General features: G+C 38.3%; 2 protein-coding genes across 2 annotated transcripts; one reads left to right on the forward strand and one right to left on the reverse strand.

Moving 5' to 3' along the window:
* Window positions 1–107: 107 nt before the first annotated feature.
* ephx2 (epoxide hydrolase 2, cytoplasmic) lies at window positions 108–12,663 on the reverse strand. The gene is made up of 20 exons (XM_057344333.1): window positions 12,553–12,663; window positions 12,290–12,412; window positions 12,112–12,196; window positions 11,596–11,752; window positions 11,322–11,512; window positions 10,677–10,799; window positions 10,024–10,092; window positions 9,853–9,948; window positions 9,291–9,369; window positions 8,360–8,394; window positions 8,241–8,267; window positions 6,423–6,508; window positions 6,197–6,308; window positions 6,034–6,108; window positions 4,659–4,698; window positions 4,412–4,514; window positions 3,833–3,902; window positions 3,122–3,202; window positions 2,623–2,681; window positions 108–373 (listed from the first exon to the last, which is right to left on the reverse strand). The coding sequence occupies exons 2-20, from the start codon at window positions 12,385–12,387 to the stop codon at window positions 289–291; spliced, it is 1,671 nt and encodes a 556-aa protein (XP_057200316.1). The 5' UTR covers window positions 12,388–12,412; window positions 12,553–12,663; the 3' UTR covers window positions 108–288.
* Window positions 12,664–13,122: 459 nt separating this feature from the next.
* Window positions 13,123–20,892, forward strand: chrna2a (cholinergic receptor, nicotinic, alpha 2a (neuronal)). Its single transcript, XM_057343658.1, is given in 6 exon segments — window positions 13,123–13,287; window positions 16,453–16,604; window positions 16,848–16,892; window positions 17,244–17,353; window positions 18,547–19,618; window positions 20,767–20,892. Coding segments are annotated over 6 exon segments (1,515 nt in total). The 5' UTR covers window positions 13,123–13,277.
* Window positions 20,893–21,395: the final 503 nt, after the last annotated feature.

Raw genomic sequence — 21,395 nt, forward strand, 5'->3', positions numbered from 1 at the left:
TCAGTAAAGTCTTACCCGCAACTGACAAAAGACAAAGCATCTCTCTCAGATTCTGATATGCTGCTGATTCTTGTACAAATCATTAATGAGTCCGTTCATTCAAAATCTTCAAAATTCAAAACCTTCAAAACCTTTTATTAATATTAAAATGTCAAAATGGAAAGCTGTGCTTTTTTGATATTAAAAATGGTTACAAAAGACTTCATTGAAAGCAAAGAACTGCTGAAATAACACATGACGGTGTTCTACTTTCAGCGAGGCAAGACAAGACGCTTTATCAAGGTCATCTCACAGCTTCGGATGAACAGGAATGGAGGCTTTCTGGTGCGTTTCCTTCAGCCAGGAGATGAGGATTGTGTTCACTTCTGCAGGTCTGATGAGAGAAAACATAACAAGTGATCTCATTTGAAAACATCGCCTGGTAACCACAAATGAGCTCCGCCGTTTCTGACCCCTCTGTAAGACATAAATATCATGTTTAAACCCTTCTGATGGGGTCAGAGGGTTACCTCGCTTGTCCTTTTTTTTAAATGAAGCGAGGCATTTAGTGTCCGGTTGAAAATGTCAGCGTTCGTCTATTGATTAGTGAAGTTCAGTGGAGGGTCTGATAGATTCACAGGGGTCAAGAGACATTCAAATAATTTACAGCCTCACGGGTCGAGCTATCGAGCCCTCGGGTCAACACGGAGAGGAATGATAAATCTCTGTCCGATCAGATCCACTCGTTAACCGTCACACTGAGGATATTAACCAGAACACGGGGTGTTGAAATAAAAACAGTAATCGCATTCTACGGTCTATGGCTTTCAAATACAAACATACAAGTACTTTAGAAGATATCAGATCTTTCTTTTTTAGAAAAGCACAGTTTAACAGAATAATGCTTCTCATGAAGTGAATGCAAAAACAGTTGATGGAGTGAGAAATGTGGCATATCGGTGACCGGTGAGGTCTCCATTTATTCACACCTGATAACGTGGCAGCAGTTTCAGGCCAGTTGCAGTTAAACCATATCCCGCAAACACCACTGTGTGAATTTTTAGTAAAGACATTTAACAAAAACTAACGCAATCATGTCACAATAATGCACTTGGTTAGGGAGCTCATAGATACTTGGTAACATAACAGAAGTAACACTTCTGTAAAGCAAAGCTCTGAAAAACACGTCACATTTCAGTCCAAAATCAATAAAAGAATGCATATATCTTTTACAGCTGCGGAAAAAAATAAGAGACCACTTTAAACTTTCATTTCAAATCAACATTTCTAGATGTATTGTGGTCATTTCAGTCCAGTGTCTGTTGAATTTCAACAAAATCTAACTTCAGGAATGACAAAGTCATCCGACAGCAATGTGACAAGACACATGAAAACTGTGATCAAAATCCAGGTTATCACATTAAAAATCATTTTTGAACTTTTCCTAAATACATGTAGAAATATGACTGTTGTGTTGTTTAAAAGTGAATCTGAACTTGTTTTCTTTGCCGTTTTTGAGATCGGAAAAATTGCAAAGGTGAGATCTATTATTCTCCTGTTTCTCTAGTTTTCATTTTCTACAAATAAATGCAGATAGAAACAATATTTTTGGTTCAAATTTGGGGGAAATATTGTTAGTAGTTCACAGAATGGAATAAAAACGATCATTTTATCTAAACACAGACCTATAAATAGTACGTAAAAAAAACCTGATTTTGAAACGGTCTCTTTTTGTTTCTGTCTGGCTTTATCATTATTTCCAGAAAAAGGAAAGTCCTTGAGGAAGAAGGACTGAGGTCATTGTTTAAATCCCAGTCGGTATACAGTATGAAGAATGTTTTGTCTGTATGGTGAAATGCACATTAAGGTGTCATAACATTGGAGGCGAGTTGATATCTGTCATCACCGTCATGTTTCTGTCATGTATGTGATTGGATGACGGTACTGTCCAATCACTAAACCCGTTTTATGATGGAAGGCCTGCATCCGAGCTGTCTTTCATATAAATCCCAATGTCTGCAATATTTCCTAGGAAATATGTTGAATATGTTTCTCTTTTTATGACAAACTAATGGCTGTAAGAGTGAAGTCAAGAGGCAAAGTCCACATCTTTCAGCTCCATTCGATGTTTACACAGACTTTAGGTTGAATTTTTACCATACGATTTACCGATAACAGAACAAAACTATCTTTTTAATGTTTAAATTAAAATACTCTTCATGAAAATCTGAATTGTTTGTACTTTTTTTAAACATTTATTTTTCGTACAGGATTCCTAAAAGTAGGGATAGTTGACCTATTCAAATGCACTTTCGTTTATTCATTTTTTATCAGCATGTATTCACTGGAAATCAAATCCATTCATGAAACTTTCTGCATGTAATCTAGCAAAACTACTTCACGGTGTAATATTTAATAGAATGAGATTAAAGTACTAAAGGACAGAATGCCTTTTGTATACCTTTCACTGTTTTCCAATTTCCTGGAAAGCCCGTTTGCCTCATACTGACATTTAAACAGATGTGTAATATGTCATTTAAGAGTCATTCAGACACGTGACATGCCGCTATAAAAAGCCCTTGATGTTGTTTAATGTCAGTATATCTGTATTCATTCTGAACACATCATTGAACTCCATCATACCTCTCCATTTGTGTCCAGTGTCCACACTCCTCAATGTGTCCTCTGCTGAGATTTGGAACCTTCAGACAACAGACAGACAAGATATGAGTACAGCAAACGTGTCAAATGACACTGTCTGACATTAAACATGGCACACAATAACAAATGATCCCCACAAATATGACCCAACTGTGTTTATGATATCTACTAATTCTTGCACTTGACCGGTGTTTGTTTTTATTATGACAAATAACAAACAAACAAAATGGAAGCGGCCTTAATGGTTTGCGTTGACCATTTGGCAGGTGCTTGAAATCGAAGTGACACTGAATTAAAGATTAGACATGTGAATGAAGCTCACCACAGGGATATCGGACAAGGACGGATTTTTATTTTCATTTCAAACAAGTCTACTTATGTGTGCTACTAATATAAACGTATTTCTTGTAAGGGGCAGGAATTCCACATGACGTGAACACAGAATTAAATGTTATGAGAGAATGGTAAGAAGTGACCTCACCAGCTTCTCCATGCCTTTGGCAAAGACTGGCAGAAGAATGGGGTCCTTTCCTGCGGTCACCATCAAAGCTGGCATCATAATCTGTGGAAGACATTTTTTCTTTGTGTGATTATACGTAAACTAATTTACCAACCGTGTTATTGAGCTAAACATGACTGCCGTTAAAGGAAGCTAAGTTAATTCATGTCACATTGTTATTCCGTTTTTGGTATTTCTTAAAGTGATAGCTCACCCAAAAATTTTAATTCTGTCATTTCAAACCTGTGTGATTTTCTTTCTTCCGCAGAACACAAAAGAAAATATTTTGAAGAATGATGTTAACCGGCACCCATTGACATTGGTTTGCAATCCATACCACAGAAGTGAATGGGTGCCGGCGCTGTTCCGTTACCAACTTTCTTCAAAATATCTTCTTTTGAAATATCTTAGTTTGAAATGACAAGAGTGAGTAAATGACAGAATTTTCATTTCTGGGTGAACATATGAATCTATGAACTGTTCCTTAATACGCAAATAATGAAATACGGCCCCCGAAAAAGTTTGCGTTGCCTCGTGAGGTCAGTGTCTGTATAAACAGAAAAGTGTATCAGTGAAACGCTTCAACCGATGTCACGTCGGAGCAGATGTGGGATGAGTTGCATCGGGCTGTTTTTGACAGTGACGGAGATCTGGTCTTCTGGCAGTGAAGCGGATCATTTGGTGGACACTTGCCTTGCCCCTCGGCCTGGAACACATCCAACGCCAGTTCCTCTCCCCGTTACGGTACCAGTTCAGAGGACCCCTGAGACAGAACCATACCCTCGGTGAAAACATGTCATCTACGTGTAGTGAATGAACATCTGTATATGATCAATTCCCGAGGCTGAACAGATACACAGTCACCGGAAATCTTCTGAATCTTGCAGAAGAGAAGAAAGATGAAGCCATGGTAACGGGATTTAGGACATCGAGTCTCAAGCACTAACAACGCAGACACATATGTGCACAAACGTTTTTACAAATAAACCATGAAGTTTGACTTTTTGTATAAATGCAATTATTAGTGCGCGAGACCCATTGTTTGTTGGTCTTGAAAGAATATATTTTTAAAACACACAATCAAACTAGACCTAAACATAACCAAATCAAACGGAAATAAAAACACAGCCAAACCTCAACCCTAAATTTCACAGGAACATTATTCCATAATCCAGAAGCGCGTCCTGAGTTTAAATCCCATTGAGTTTTCTAACAATCATAATCTAGAAATATGAAACTATAAATAATACAGTGATTTTGGAGTAAATGTACCTGAAGCCGCTCTTGGAGTATTGTTGAACATAAAAACGCAGGGCAGACTCGTTCAAAATGGCACTGCGGGGCGGATCGTCAGGTGCGCCCACAAACAATCCACCTGATAAACAAAAGAAACGTACGGAAAACAATGACAGCAACACTCATGTCTGATGCGTGCACGAATGTACATTCATGAATTTACATCTTTGTGTTTTCACATAATACATAGAATCTGTCTAAGAATTGTATTTTCATTTCTTACCTCTCTCGCAGACCCCAGAGGAGCGTAACGGAGGATGTTTCTGTGACAAAATTAAACTCTTCAATTAAAACTGTAGCATCCACAATGCAAAAGCAAAATTCTTCACAGTATTTTGTGCGCATGAGTTGCTACAAAGTGCCCAAAGTTGAGAATAGTGTTCTCATTATTTTCAAGGTATCCCTTTTCCTGTACGTAACACCTTAGAATTGGCGGCGAAGAAATAAAGGGTCTGTTTGTTTGATTAATGGGAGCGATTCGTGTGAATGTGTCTCTGACAGCGAGCATCCCCCTCAGTCGTGGAGATTTCCCTTGTTTTGTTATTTTCAGCAGGTCGTGCATCACTCGGGGTTTGTGTGTCATTAGAATTCAGTGTGAGTTTTTCTGAAGCTGATGTTTGTCATTCATCACTTGAGGATCACAGGGCCGGATGGAGCCCTTTAAGTGGCCCTCATTATGATTCCGGGTCATTCGGCAGCGACTGCACGACTCGCCTCTTTCATCTGCTTTTGGATCACACAATAAGATGCCTGTGTTACCAGATTCTTGCAGTTCACCAGGGATCAATTCCACCACCTTGCATTTTTGTCTTACATTTGTTTTAAAATAAAGATTTAAAAACAAAATGGCTGTTTGTGAAAATCCTGGAGATTTGTTTTCGACAGAAATGTACTGTATTAAAACACATCACCGCCATAAACAACATACCATCATGACATACTTATAGCCACATATATGTGTAGAATAGCAATTTCTTTCTTTTGTTTTCTATGTTTCTTATTGTAATCTGCTATCTATGTATACATTGTATTCTTCTTTATCGTTCTGTCTTAATATTGCTGGGTCTGTTTTTTTTCTTTGTCATTGACTTTTGTTATGTACCGTGTTACTTGTTTATTCAAATTAAAAAGAAAATACGGTATTAAAGTAATGTAAATTAAATGTAGCAATTTGAACTAAAATATTATATTAAATAAAAGAATTCTAAAATATTTAGTATATATATAATAACACTTTTTATATACGATTTGTAATATATTTTATATGCAAAATGTTAAGTAGAATGTATTATAATATGTAATATTAACAGAGAAAAGAAAGAAAGAAAGAAAGAAAGAAAGAAAGAAAGAAAGAAAGAAAGAAAGAAAGAAAGAGAAAGAAAGAAAGAAAGATGACAGTGGCCATCTCGAGTTCACACACAGACGCTGAAAATAGACCATCACAGCCGTTTAATAACACCATCTGTCTTCCTCATCTCGATCTGTGACTTCCTTACAAACGGCTACAGTAACTTAACACATTTTTTCTGTAAGAACATATAACTATAGTTATAGAATATATAGCAAATAGCTGTATAAAAAAATCAAATAAAACTTACAGTCTCATAACTTGCAAAGAACATCAGTTTGAAAGTTCTCTCCAGGTTTTTCTCTAGTTCGGCCTCTGCAACGCCCTGGAACAAGGCATTAATATCAAGTCATTCAAAAGCCATTCATACAGTCTGGATAAACATCCCATGAATCTGTGGTGTTCTCACTTACAGGGTTCTGAAAGTAGAGCTGATAATCAAAGATGGGTATGGCCTTGAGTTTCTCCAGCGGGTTTGTGTTTGGATCCACAGGAAACAGAGGTGTGTTGAGAGACGCCACGGCTCTGGATGTCGCCACCGGAAAAACAAACACACAAGTTCTTCTTGAATGACCGTTTGCCAACCTGAACACAATTCTGCGTGTTTGGTTTGTGATGTGTGAGTGTATTTGTGAGTACCTGACTCTCTCCGGGTGATACTGAGCCATGTTCCACACCAGAGAACCGCCCCAGTCGTGACCCACCAGAGTGACCTGAGCAATTCCCTGCAGACCCAAGACCAAACACATCAATGCACATGACACGTCTGGGTCACATTCATCCTAAAATATGACGAAATCAAGCATCAACACATTTTTGCCCAAAGATGAGTCTTATTTCAGGACACAAGGAATCTAAATCTTCTTTTTGGCATTTACCTCAAAAGTCATAATGCAAAAAATATTTCTGTTGGAAAAAACACTACTTCTTTATATGAGGGTATGACTCGGACTAGGGCTTTCGCAATATCAGATTTTTACTACCTGATTATGGCCAATAACGATAACGCTATCATTGCGATAAGTGCAATAAAAACATGCAATGCATCTTTCATTTAATTTATTATGTGTTTTTCTTTTTTTGGCCAATGAGTTACCCTCAAAATATGACTGTATGAAGGCAGAGAGGAAGTGGCTGTTTAGGCAATATATTATTCTAGTGAAGACCACCACCAACTATACAGAAGTTCCAACCAGATACTGGCAATGAATTATTTACAATATTATCATGTGAAGTATTAACACAATATCAATAATTATGAGTATTAATATCACAATATTGTGACACGCCTAAGCTGGACATATCTTTTGTGTGATTTACCGAACTATGCCCAAAAAAAATAGATTCAGTTACTTAAAATTCGAAATATTCATGCTTAAAATGTAAACTGTTCTAACCAGGTCAAAAAAGCAAAACATTCGCCGTTCAGTTCAGTTCGTCGTTCAGCACATTAACTCCAAGTCTCACACAGAAATAAAAATCATTCCTCGCTACATCACAATGATTTGATTTTCTCTAGAGATAATTTGCATGATTGGATCATGAACTGTAGTAGATAATTAGAAAAGAATAACCTCCTTCACAACAATATGACACGCCGCCCTGCAAACCCCACCCTGACACTGTCTGATGGGAAAACGCATCGCACAGAAACTCAAGCACAGCGTGACTGGGCACATGTATGACTAGAATTAGACGTCAATTCATTAGTTCAATAAAAAAAAAAAAAAAATATTTCCAGACCAGAACCAAACCAGTAATTAATGACTTTAGAAGGAGAGCCTCGTCTAATTAAGTTCATTTCCTATATCACTTCTGGTTTGGTGAAACTTTAAATACGCCGCTGTGATAAGAGTGTGAACAGAAGCACGACGTCAGTTTCACACATTCACTTCAGCAGAAGTCACACATCGCCCAGATAACCAAACGGCAGTCGTCATATCATCGCTGTCCTTCCGAAACCTCGGATGTCCGGATTTTTTCAGGAAATGAAACTGGAACTCTGTACTTTTGTCAAAGGTGAAAATCACTTTTTAATACCTTTTATTAGTTAGATATTTCCAAATCCCAATAACAACAATAGTAATGATTCATGACAAAAAATAACAAATGACGAGATACAAGGTTTAAGGAGGACAGCAGCGATATACTCGTGCTCGGACAAACTAGACAACACAATTTTGATAAACAAGTGTGTGTTGTACATATGTAAATGTGGCTGCAAAAAGGGGAAACGCTGTGGCATCTCATCTCAACACTGTAATGTCTGTTAAAACCACCGTACTATTTAAAGACCTGCAAAACTGCATAGAATAGCGGATTCTCAAGAACATTTCCACACGAGACTCCGTGTCCCCATACGATCCGAGCACAATTCAGTCATCCTGGAATAATGTTTCATTCTTTAATTGCACCATAAAGAGATGATATGCGTGTGTCAAATAAAAACAGACATACCATCTTATCCAGAAAAGTCACCAGATCCTAAAATAAGTTAAGAGTTACACGTCAACACAGGGCTGTGCAATGAATCCAAAAAAAAATCACAAATGTAAACGGAAGTTAAGTTTTCTTACCAGCATAATCTGTTCTTGAGAGTATTCCTCAATGTCTGCCCGGACCCATGGAAATAAAACACAACATATCATAATGATTATTATAAAGTTTCAGTTAGGGATGCACGATAAATTATCTTCCATATCGGTATCGGCCGATAAATGATCATTTTGAATGTTATCGTATCGGCTGATAATAAAATTTAGGCACAAAACATGCACCGTCATGGCACGCTCGTCTTTATGTTAACTCGGAATGCAGCACACATGGTGAAGAGCAACGCTTCTCAATTTCACTCTCAGCGTGTTGCCGCAGTGATCACAGGGCCGCTTCAATCCCTCCAGGCCTAGAATACAATTCTCTGAAAATTCATGCCACTTTGAGACCCAGAAACATGATGTTTCAAAAAGTGGTACACGCACACGTTTTAAATACAAACTTTTAGCAGTTTTCAAAATCCTTCGCTTTCTCACTTGAGAAAGCATTTTATTGGACAATAATACGTGTAGTCCCAAATGAAACATAAACGTGCCGTGTACTTTACGTACTCTTTGCACGGTTTAAAGTCAAATGACACCAAACTGACTTTTACTGCAAAGTCATACCCCACAGCTAACAAACCCCACAAAAATAAATAAATAAATAATAATAAATAAATACCCCACAAACTTACATTTCATCATTATAAGCACGTGATGAAAGTTTTGAAAACTTCAAATTTGGTTTAATTTCTAACGTTCAAAATGTCTGCAGCCTTTAATGCGTATGTCTGCTAAACATTTCTTGAGTCAACTTTTGTTTGTACACAAGCATACAGATGATGTGAAAACCAACAGACACGGACTAAAAGTTCATTTCTGATCTAACGTATTTTTAGCACACTAGGGGTACTCGCAAACAATAAAAACACACATTTAAAGCCTGTGCCACATGATGAGAATTAGGTCTGACCTTCGGGTGCAGTAGAGTCACCGTAACCTTTCATGTCAGGGGCCAAAACTCTGAATCCAGCCGCGGCCACAGCAGGAATCTGAATCCACCACAAACAAACAAAAAATAACACTGAGCAAAACTCTGATACAAAGCGGTGCTGAGGGTGGTTGCTAATAATGAGTAATGCAACAAGATGAATAATAAGAGTTAGGGCTTATTTCAATTGATTAAATTTCATTTAAGTGACCTTTCAGAGGCATGGTTTAGAAGGATAAAAATGGATCCTCATTGGTGCATTTGTCTTCCTTCAGAAAGACCTTTGTAGCCCAAAGCAATTTATATTTTGACCACAGGCACAATCCTTCTGGAGCAGCCTGTGGTTACGTGTTATGTAATCCTTGATAAATCACCCCGTTTGGAGTTTGAAGCCACAACCTCTCGTCTGCACTTTAACCACAAAAGCCACATCATCCTCAGTCCAATGAGCACAGTTCCTTCATCTTTCGATCTTATTGTGCAGTGAACAACATCTTCGAGGTCTGTGATCCTGATCTGCTCTTGCAAGGCCGGGGCTCCTCACCTGGTACCTCCAAGAAAACCAACTCTCAGGAAATCCATGGCAAAGAAGGACAGGTGGCCCGTCGCCCATTTCCACATAGTGAATCTTCACCCCTGGCTGATAAAGAGAAGAACACACTTGATCAACTCCACGCTTCCAGTGAACGCTCACAAACGCAGTGTTTTACGTTACCTTAACATTCACATATCCATGCGTGACATCTTCAGGATGACAAAATGGTGGTTGGAGATCATCGGTGACCTGTAAAGAAGAGCAGGGGTTGACGTGAAATCTTTGTTGATTGTGACGTGTTTTGCTCCATTTAACAGCCTTTTGTTTATTCTTTTATAATCATAATGCACACCGATTTCATGACCTCGTATTCATTCAGAGAATATATACAATATTTGTACTAAAGTGTCATATCACTGGACCATGTAAATGGATCAAGACAAACCCATGATTTAAATGTCAGACACACACTTTCCATTATGCATTAATAAAAGCTATACCATGGTCTGTTTGAATACTCCATTCTGATTGGCCGGAAGGTGTGCATTAAGTAAGGGATAATCCACAGCTAGCCGTGCGTTAAAGGATTTTAATGCGCTTCGCGTCGGGTGGTTCTTGGCCTCCATGTCGTGCATTAAAACCCTTTAACGCACGGCTAGTTTTTGTATTATCCCTTACTTAAATAACTTGATAACATAAACATTTTAATGTCAATGAACATAGATTGTTATCTTACAAATATGCAGTAAACATACGGTAATCTAACAATAACTCGAGTCTCTTAATATGACATGGTTTCTCTACACAAATGGTTTGGAATCAGAGTTTTCCACCTCTATTCCCGTAAACTTCTTGATTTCCCGAAGAGCCTCAGTGATGTCATGGATCTGAACAGCAGTCATTCCCAAACCTTCAGCCGTCTTGACACTTTCTTCAGCAACATCCAGCCAGACTGCCTTAAAACACAAAAGATTTATTAAACAGAATGTTGTTTATATAGTGCAGCAGCGGAAGGTCACGGGTTGGTTTCTGACAGGGTTGAAAAAAGCAGTGAAGCAAAATAATGAAACATACTGCAACAATGCGAAATACAATAAATCTAATTGTGCATGGTTAAGATAACAAATAAACAGACTTGTTAAAAACAATAAAAAAAACAATTCACAATGTGTTTTGCTGTTTCTAAAATACGTTTTAGGGAATGTAATCTATCGGTATTCCAATTTGAAAAAGAAGACCCAGATAAACACTGCTTGTTACAGTACTATGTGTTTAGTGCATCGTATTACTATCATAAAATGATGATATTTAAAACTATTTGTACGATAAACAATCATGTTGACATGTTGGGGTAAATATGTCCAGTGCTGCAAAGAACATCACTCACGACCTACTGTATGTTGTATAAAGTTTGTATAAACATTTACATTCATCTGTAAAAATATTTGGAGCTCTGTGAGATGATTTACTGCACCTACTTCTTGCGGCGTAACAGCAAGTTTCTTGAGGGCATTGTTGAAGATGTCCGGCTCAGGGACTCGGGCGCCAGCATGGCAAGATCTCACAACCAGGTCAAAATGTCTTTCCAAGACAGAGATGATCCTCGCAGTGCTCTCTCTCTGATCGGTGTCATCAACCCAGATGTTGGCCAGAACGCAGGTGGCGATGCCTCGAGAGAAACCAAGAATTATTCGGAAAATGCATTTCTTTAAACTGGTCTTCAGCGTTGCAACAGGAACGTTATAAAAATACCATGATGACGCAGGACAGATGCTGCTTCAAGAATCGGCTTATTGAATTCCACCTGCCTGATCTCATCCAAAAGCTTCTGAACAGAGAACTGGACGGGCAAAGACAAACTCTTTTCAGATGCCACCTTCTGACATTCCGCTTCAAACTCAGGAATCATCTGTGAAGTTTAACATCCACAGTGTCATGTCAGTCAAAACCATTAAAGATGAAATATAGCGAATAAACACAAAATGATTCATGCATATACAATATATGGTTCAGAAGATGATAATGTACACGTTTTTATTCCTTGCGAACTTTGACATTTTAACAGTTAAGATGACTTGTGAAATCAGTCAAGTTTTGCAACTTGTTTGCGTGCAGAGCTTACATGGAGTTAAAACAAAGTTGCATCATTTCAGCAATTACTAATACCAAAACATGATATTAATCCTAAACTATTTGTAACATATACAATACATAAATGCAGATTTTGTGTATGTGTAGAAAATTAAGGCATGAATGTAAATAAATCACCTGAGTCAGCGTTATCCTCCCTCTCTCAGCTCGATACAGAGCATTATCAATGCCAACATTTGCAATGACATCATTTATGAAACCCCTGAAGCAAAAGAGTTATAATTGAGAAACTAACTGTTGTCATTCTTTTGCAAACACGAATAAATAAACGAATGAATAAACAAAAGACGCATACCCTGAAATATCAAGAGTTTTCTCAAATTTCTGAACACTCTGGACAAGTTGAGGAGTCACAACAGACCCCCGCAGACTCAAACACACCGCCTTCTTCATCTGAAAACACGTTTACTTCCTTACACTAAGAAACAAACAGGCCACAGAAAAAGCACGGAGTGATAAATCTGCTAATGTGTAACTTTGCACACACAATCTTGCAGCACAAAGTTCGTGGCGTAGTGCAAATAATAAGTTAAAAAATAAGTTAAGTTAAACGTTTACCTTCTGTTAGAGATCAGTATGTCTGGGATCAAGAGCGCCGTTGTACAGTACGCGCAGTACAGTTTCCAGCTTTGAAAGGAATGCTGTTTTGGCACTGGTTTTATAACTGCCCGTCTGTGTACGTTCTGCGGCGCTGCGCAAACCGATTGGAGTTTGACGTCACACTACCGCGAGAAAGATTCATAAGCACAGTCTACGAATTGCTCTCGCGATGCTTTAATGTCGTACGTCGATCGGTCTGCGCAGCATAAAGTTGGGCACTAAACTCAACTTCGGCAAAAGGCATTGCTTATGCATAATGTTAAAAACGTAACGGGACGTTCGACCAGTAAGAATCTTGCTACAGTGAACGCATGACTAATGAATATTAACTATTACACCAGATCAACCAAAGCGAGGGAAACATGACCTGTTTAACATTCGTGACCACGATGTATGACTGAATGATGTTCCCCTTCAAAAAGTAAACAAACCCTTCTGTGTTCCTCTCTTTCTGGACACATACTGTGACAGTAACACAAAAGTATACTATATTATAACATAAGTTACTGTATATAAACCACGGAACACATTTAACTTTGCACAAAATAACACCATTATATCGCTTTTTTTTTTAAAAAAAAGCATATAACTTTGAATAAAGGACTCGCGTTTATTATGCAACTCACAACTGCCAGCCAAGTCAACAGTCAAGCCAGCCGCCGTTTGGATTCAGATGCGCGCATATGGTTTACGGTAAAGCTTTATTTAAAATGTAGGTGATCCGTGTGTCTCGTCAATAACATATTTCTTGTCTTACGTTTAGAATATCTCTCCCATCAGTTTTTTCTACTTATTAGAAATAATGTTTCTATAGGCACTTGAAGTGGAAAATGTGTGTATTTCTCCAAAACGCTACAGTGAAACAAATCCATATTGTGTAACTCACCATCATATTTTCTACTTATGAGAACAATGTTTGTATAGTCCATTATATTGGAATCATATTTTTCCAAATCGCAACAAAATGCTTTCAAAAACCAAATTAAACCTGTTCAAATCCATCATGGGTACTGTAATAAAACCATGGTTTTGCATAATCAATACACCAAATACCATGTTTACTACCCTTTCACCACAATTAACATGGTCAATTCGTAAGACTATAGATAATAGACAAAATACTTAACTGCATAAACCGTTTTATTTGCAGGACAAAGGTCTAAAAGGCATTAAAATAATAAATATTTAAGTTACAGAGACATTGTTTTCACAATATAACGTTACAGCAATCATAATGCAAACATTCGGAGAAAAAAGTCCATCAATTACGACCAAGACGAGATATTCTAAACGTAAAACATAAACATGTTATTGACGCGGATCATCTACATTTAAATAAAGCTTTACAAGTGGCGTTCCAGGAATTTACCGCAAACCACTCAATATGCGCGCATCTGAACCTAAACGGCGGCTGGTTTGCCCATGTATTTTCAAACCGCCCCTGGCTTGAGCTCACATACCTTTGCGATGTTTGTATTGGAGCTGTTTGGGGTGTTCTGTGTTTTTGTTTATTCCTCATGCTGGTACGTGTCCGAACTCACTTTCACAACGCAGTAATGTTTTCCTACTTTGACACGCGTTAATCTTCACACACAAAAAAATGCAAATAGAAGATTTAACGACGGGAGCGTTTCTTTGGGTAACGTACGTTTTGAGCGAAGATCCATGCACGAGCGTTTTCAGTTCTACGGAAACCGAACGAACGTTGGGATTTCGAAGTGTGAGCAGGGCTGCGCTCATCCCCGACAAAACGTTGCAAAACGTTTTTTAAACGGAAACGGTGGTGCGGTTGAACACCCTGTTGTGATGACGCAAGAGTTGAACTATGGCAGCTGAGAAGGCCATTCTTAATGTTCTTTTTGAAGAATTTCGGAGCCTGATGAAATCGGTATAAATACGTGTTGAGTACTGCAAAATACATCTCTTCTAATATCTTCAATTGTTGCGTATACCGAGCTGCAGCGGACACATTTAAACGACTTTACTTGGACTCATTATGCGAGCTGTCTCTTTAATACCGCGTGGGTTATTTTCATGTTGCTGCTGATTGGGCTGAAATTCTTGACACGCCCACCAAACAAGAGAAAACGTATCTCAAACCCCGTTGCAAACCGTTTCCAGGTAACGTGTCGTTCAAACCGGAAACCGTAGCAAAACGTTGCGCACCGGTTTGAGCTTGAACATGCCCCAGTTTAACTTTTCATGTCTAACGATCGAGATTATAATGTAAGTAACTAGTAGAGACTAAGCGGGTTTGTAAACCATTGGAAATTGGTTGAGAAATGTAAGTTATGCTTTTTATTTCATAAAACCGCAGATCTCCTTTTCACTTAATACAGTTAATCCCTATCAGTTAATACAGTTTTGCCCTCTCCAATATGGCGGCTGCGGATCGCTGTTGACCAATCTAAGCAAAAAAGCCGCAGCGTTTTCTCACTCCAGAAATTACAGGTGTATAGTGCAGTTGTGACATAGAATATAGAATAGAATATAAACTCAATACAGTGTTATTTTTTTAAATGCTGTATTTTTATCGACGCTACTATTGAGTGTAAAATATATATTAATGGACTAATTTAATACTACTATTTATTTTACTTTGACATATCTACAAAACTATTTAATACTACCATTTATTTTACTTTGACATATCTACAAAACTATATGTAAACCTTTTAGATCATTGCTCTTTTTCATATAAGAAAAGTACAATATGCCCCCGCCCACTGGAGACGCACAGGAATGTCTTTAGCTCGTAGACTCCGCCCACTATCCTCAATGGAGACGCACAGTAATAGCGCTCAGTCCATCCATCAGGAGTGTCAGTGATGCAGGACCAGAGCACTACACGAGCATGACATGAACACAATCATGCTAGATTATTTTAAACGTTCCTGCGGATTTAGACTTTTGCCTGTGGCTATGGCACAAAATCATCCAGGAACATTATTTCTTGAGACTTTATTGCTGTTTTTGACTATTGTGGGAAACGTTACACCTGGTGAGTGTACAATTCTTATTTTGTTAAATATGACACTATTCGTGTTTAACATGATCTCATTAACTATACATATTCTGGTTTATTATAATTGTGTGTATGTAACAGGTGTGTATGCAACACACTATGATGAAGTTTAGAGTATATTACTGTAAATGAAATACATGCATCTGATAGGCAAGTTGTAATGTATAATAACGTTCTTATTTTTTTTTAGAGTAGACATAAGACCATATGAAATCAATTGTCAGTATATTTAAAGCAACTTACAGTGTATGGTGACAGTGATTATACAATCGCAAATGACTATTTTATTTTCATTTATTTATGGAAATCAACAGAGTGAACAATGCTTTTTGAAATGTAAAATGAAATATAAATGAAAAATATTCTGCACTTCTAATCAAAATGTGTGAGACAGTGTTAACTCTTTAGTTTAAAGGGTCCAAAGATTGTGCTAATTTAATTTTCAGTAGTAGTCTCATACGTCTGGACCCCACTGTACCACCTAAACATGAACGATCTGCTTTTGCTCTTCTGTCTGTTCCTGTGTAACTCCACTCTTTCCTATTTGAATTCAATTATAATGTTTCCACCCTCTTTATTAAGAAACAATAAACATCACGAATCACAGGCAGGCTGGACTAATGAAAGCTGACCGCAGTGATTAAAGAATGAATAGACATTACATTAAGGGGGCGGATCTTCATGGCCGACCTCATATTTTACACTTTCATAACTCAGTTTCATTGCCTGTTTTGACACAATGTAAAACAATGCCTTAGAATGAAGACAAGGAACGTCATATTTTATTTCTTTAAATGTGTCGTTATTGCGAATAACATCAATATCTCTTGCAGTATTATCAGATGGTTGGACTCACGCACATGCAGAGGACAAACTCTTTAAAAAACTCTTCATTGGTTACAATAAGTGGTCCAGACCCGTGCGAAACATCAGTGATGTGGTCATCGTGAAGTTTGGCCTTTCCATCGCTCAGCTTATTGATGTGGTAACCGTTTTCAATTGATGTTTCAATTTATTTTAATTTCACATGTTTTGAAGCAACAGATGTATTGGCCCTTAAAGGCCAATGTCTAAATAGTCTGCTTCCAAGATTCAGCCGTGACCTTATAACAAATATCTGAGACTCTTAGATTCACTGTCGTGTTCCTCTGACCTTTATTTGAACCCGACCCTGTCCTGATGTAATTTATTGGCTTTAACAAACGGATCTTCCCTGATGTTGTTACAGGATGAGAAGAATCAGATGATGACCACAAATGTTTGGCTAAAGCAGGTGAGACTCTTCATATTGAATTTTCATTTTGCAATGAGGCTTTCTGAAACCACGCTGCTAAAATGACAGACTAGAACATTCTGAAGCTAATAAATCTGGTTGGATGCATACGGCCACGAGGTTAATGCATTCAGTCAATGCGTTTGATCATTTAAGATCAAGTCAATCAGTTATTCCTCCTCATGAACACGACGTTGTTCTATTGAACAGCTTGCTTCAAATATATTTTTAACATTGATTGTTTTATTTAATAAACCAAATGGTATCTTTCAATTTGTGAGGTTATAACCCCTATTTTTTCTATAATGACTACACATGGACAAATGCACTCTCTCTCTTTGACCCTTGTAGGAATGGAACGATTATAAATTGCGCTGGAACACGTCGGATTATGATAATGTGACATCTATCCGAGTCCCATCTGAGATGATTTGGGTCCCTGATATTGTCCTGTACAATAAGTAAGTATTGATCTACATTCCTAAAATGGTGTTAAAATGAACTGTTGAGCACATGATGTGTGAATTAATATTCTGTTGTCAATGGCACTGGTCTGGATATTAAAGGTTGTAGTTGTTGTTATGTGGAAAAAGAGGGCGGTCCATGTCTTAATGACCCAATTAATATCTGCATCCACATCTACTTTGACTGGTGCTTCTGTAACATTAATATGTGAAATTAAACAGACACGCCGTGAAATAAGATATTGGGCGCTGCTGTAGTTATTAAAAAAGTTGCACGTTATCATCTTCTAGTAAAATGTCAGACGGTTTATCTATTTTAAGAAACCTGACGTCTGTCTTTATCTAGGAGGCATATTTAATCTCAACATAAGAGAAATTGAGGTCCGCTTGCATCATCATAACACTCCTGAAGGAAGAAACGAGAGTGGCTGTAGATATTTGAAGTCATTATTGCGGTTGCTGTTGAACATGAGCCCGGAGGCATGAGGAAGGTTTCCACCTCCTGTATTCCATTCACACTACAGCAAGCACTTTTAAAGGGCTCATATCATACGTTTTTTATATATTTTTATTCTTTCCCGAGGTGGACCTATAATGTTTTCGAAGCTGTTTGTGCCAAAAACACAAGCATTTAGCTTTCATTTTCTATTAGATTCACCTTCATCTTTTAGTGTTGAAAATAAACCGTTTTTAATGTAAACACCCTCATTATTTTCAGAAGTTTAGAAAAGGCTTTTTTTCTGTTAAGTGATGAGTTGGTGAGTTTTGAAGATTATTTATTATCATTTATATTTTATACCGTGAACTCTTAAAGGGATAGTTCACATAAAACATGAAAATTCTTTTGTCATTATTCATGTAATGTCATTTCAAACCTGTATGAGTTTCTTTCTTCAGCAGAACACAAAAGAAGATATTTTAAAGAAAAACAAAACTCTCTAAATATCTTCTTTCGTGTTCCACTGAAGAAAGAATCACAACCACATGAGGGTGAATAAATGATGACGGATTTTTTATTTTTGGCGAGCTATCCCTTTTCATGTGTTTGTTTCCTATTTGATTATTTAGTGAGATATTTTCAAAGTTTTACTTTATTTTACTTCATTACTTATTTATTTATGAAAGAACTGCATTGTTTTACACGTATTACGTTTTTATTAGGATTGTTTCTTTCATTCTTTCGTGTGCAGCGCCGATGGTGAGTTTGCTGTGACTCACATGACCAAAGCCCACTTGTTCCACACGGGAAAGGTGAGCTGGGTTCCCCCGGCCATCTACAAGAGTTCCTGCAGTATCGATGTCACCTTCTTCCCCTTCGACCAGCAAAACTGCAAGATGAAGTTCGGCTCCTGGACCTACGACAAGGCCAAGATCGACCTCGAGCAAATCGAGAGCACGGTGGACTTGAAGGACTACTGGGAGAGCGGAGAATGGGCCATCATGAACGCCGTGGGAACCTACAACACCAAAAAATAAGACTGTTGCCACGAGATCTACCCGGACATCACCTACTTCTTCATCATCCGTCGTCTGCCTCTGTTCTACACCATCAACCTCATCATTCCCTGCCTGCTCATCTCCTGTCTGACCGTGCTGGTGTTTTACTTGCCATCGGACTGCGGAGAGAAGATCACGTTGTGCATTTCCGTCCTTCTTTCCCTCACCGTCTTCCTCCTGCTGATCACGGAGATCATTCCATCGACGTCGCTGGTCATTCCTCTGATCGGCGAGTATCTTCTCTTCACCATGATCTTCGTCACGCTTTCGATAGTCATCACTGTATTTGTGCTGAACGTTCATCATCGATCTCCCAGCACCCATGAAATGCCCCGCTGGGTCCATTCGGTGTTCCTGAATGTAATCCCGCGCTGGCTCTTCATGCGCCGTCCAGAACCCGATCACAAGCGCCGCCCGCTCGTCGTTCTGCAGGAGAAGAGCAAGACATCAGAGCTCAGCACATCCAAAAGCAGGCTTCAGACGGAGACGAATGCAAGAGGTTGTAAGGACCTGGATTTTGGGGTCGGGATGGAGAGACCGGATTCCATCTCCTCTCCGTCTGCAACATCTCTGCGTTTGTCCGACTCTGAACCTTTGCTTCAGAGGTATGAACTCCATCAGTTCCATCCATCCTGCCAGCGTACAGGAGAGTTTACAAATCTTGCCTTCGAGCAAAACCTAACCGTCTCACCATGTGTGCTCCGAGCGCTGGACGGGGTGCGGTACATCGCCGATCACCTGCGGGCTGAAGATGAAGATTTTTCTGTAAGTGGACCTTTTATTGTTAAACGTTATTATATATTTCCAAATGCGATTGCCCAGTCTTTAGAAAACAGTTCTTTTTAGGAAACACTTTATTGACTTACAGTGCATTCGTTTCAAGGACAAACTTTTGCTGAAAGATGCTGTAAACCTTTGCCGTCCCACCCTAGAAACAGCCTAAACATACAAAATGATTTACGATTCATTTATTCTAATCTAATGTATTGTTGTTGTTTTTTTGCAGTTTATATTGCAACTCACATCATCTCCTTAAAGAAATACTTCACCCAAAAATGGTCCCCGTTGACTTTAGTAATTTTATTCCTACTATGGGAAGTCAACGGGGAACATTTATTGAACTATTATTCAAATGACTCCAGTGGGTTAAGAAATCTCTCATGAAGTGAATTTATACATTTGTGAGACAAAACCATTCATATTTTGAGCTTATTTAACCATCGATATGTTACAGATGAATATAAACGGCTACATTTAAATATGGCGTTGATAACTCTCATTGGTTCTTGCGATGAATCACGCATATGACAACTAGTCACAAGTCACGCAACAACAAACAAAATCCAAACTTGAAATTTAAATGGACTTATCTTTGCTCAAAAAACAACACAAAGCTTCAGAGAAATGCCAATAGATTATAATGGGAGTTGTATTGGAAACTATAATGTTGTCTGTGGGTATACTGGTAATGTGTTTTATTGGTGGGATGTTATCTGTCCTTTGGGAACCAATAGAACATTACATACAGGAATGTTGTAACGCTTAATGGTTAACAGCTGGTGCTTCATAATGGTTTTGTAATGGAAACCACTGGAATTTGTATGAAATGAATTAGAATTTCTGTCATGGTTTCTATATTTTAACAGCTAAAAGTTTATTGTGTCGACAAGAATCAAGGTCTCACAGCTATTAGACAGAAAAAAAAACGTCAACAGGAAAGGATTTGATCATGATGAGAGGTGTTTATCATAAATTTGATTACCAGGAAACACAGATACTGATGAAATGTCAGTTAATCGCTTTGCATAAAAACGTTTTTTCATTGTTTTTCCTTTAGTGCCCAACGAACCCGTGAACATTCAATCTGTCCTCTGACCTTTTTCATCTCAGCACTGCGCTTTTCCATTTCACAGGTCAAGGAGGACTGGAAATATGTAGCGATGGTGATCGACCGAATCTTCCTGTGGATGTTCATCATCGTGTGTCTGCTGGGAACCGTCGGCCTCTTTTTGCCTCCCTGGATATCAGGAATGATCTGAATGTTATCTTCAGATACAAAGATAGACTTCCCTGACACCGAAGGCCTTTCTGAGATCATCAGATGTTTGAAGGCTATTGTTGTACAAAAACAGACAGCTGTGATGTAACAGCGCTATAGATATCCGCTCGACCTGGGTTTACCTGGGGACGCAGTTCATTGTTACAGTACAGAAACACAGTTCACCTCTCAGTAAATGTCCTGGCATTTAGCATCCAGCACGGCTGCCGTTTCCGTGCATAAAGAGCGGAGGATTTCTCTAGAGCGATATGCAGTATGAACCTTTGAGAAAGAGGAAAAGCTTATGTGACCCTGACCGATGGCAGTTCAATCGTTACCCTTCATCCGATTGTTAAATGAATGGCAGATTAATGCCTGTGCCGCTTTCAACAGTAATTATCTGTGAGGTCAGAAGGCAACGTATTTATTTCCTTGCAGTCTTTGATAATGTGTGCCGTTCATTTGATGTAAAAGCGGTTGTGTATAGGTCACTGAACATGATGA

This window comes from Triplophysa rosa, linkage group LG10 (genome assembly GCF_024868665.1).
Source record: "Triplophysa rosa linkage group LG10, Trosa_1v2, whole genome shotgun sequence".
NCBI classification, from domain to species: Eukaryota; Metazoa; Chordata; class Actinopteri; order Cypriniformes; family Nemacheilidae; genus Triplophysa; species Triplophysa rosa.

What these genes read in the sequence shown, in the direction of transcription:
- ephx2 (XM_057344333.1), bottom strand. Translation starts at nt 12,387, where the DNA reads ATGAAGAAGGCGGTGTGTTTGAGTCTGCGGGGGTCTGTTGTGACTCCT. An exon ending in TTGCTGTTACGCCGCAAGAA is followed by an intron (nt 10,800 to 11,321) that starts GTAGGTGCAGTA and finishes TTGTGTTTTAAG; the next exon opens with GCAGTCTGGCTGGATGTTGC. An exon ending in CTCTGGGGTCTGCGAGAGAG is followed by an intron (nt 4,515 to 4,658) that starts GTAAGAAATGAA and finishes TTTGTTTATCAG; the next exon opens with GTGGATTGTTTGTGGGCGCA.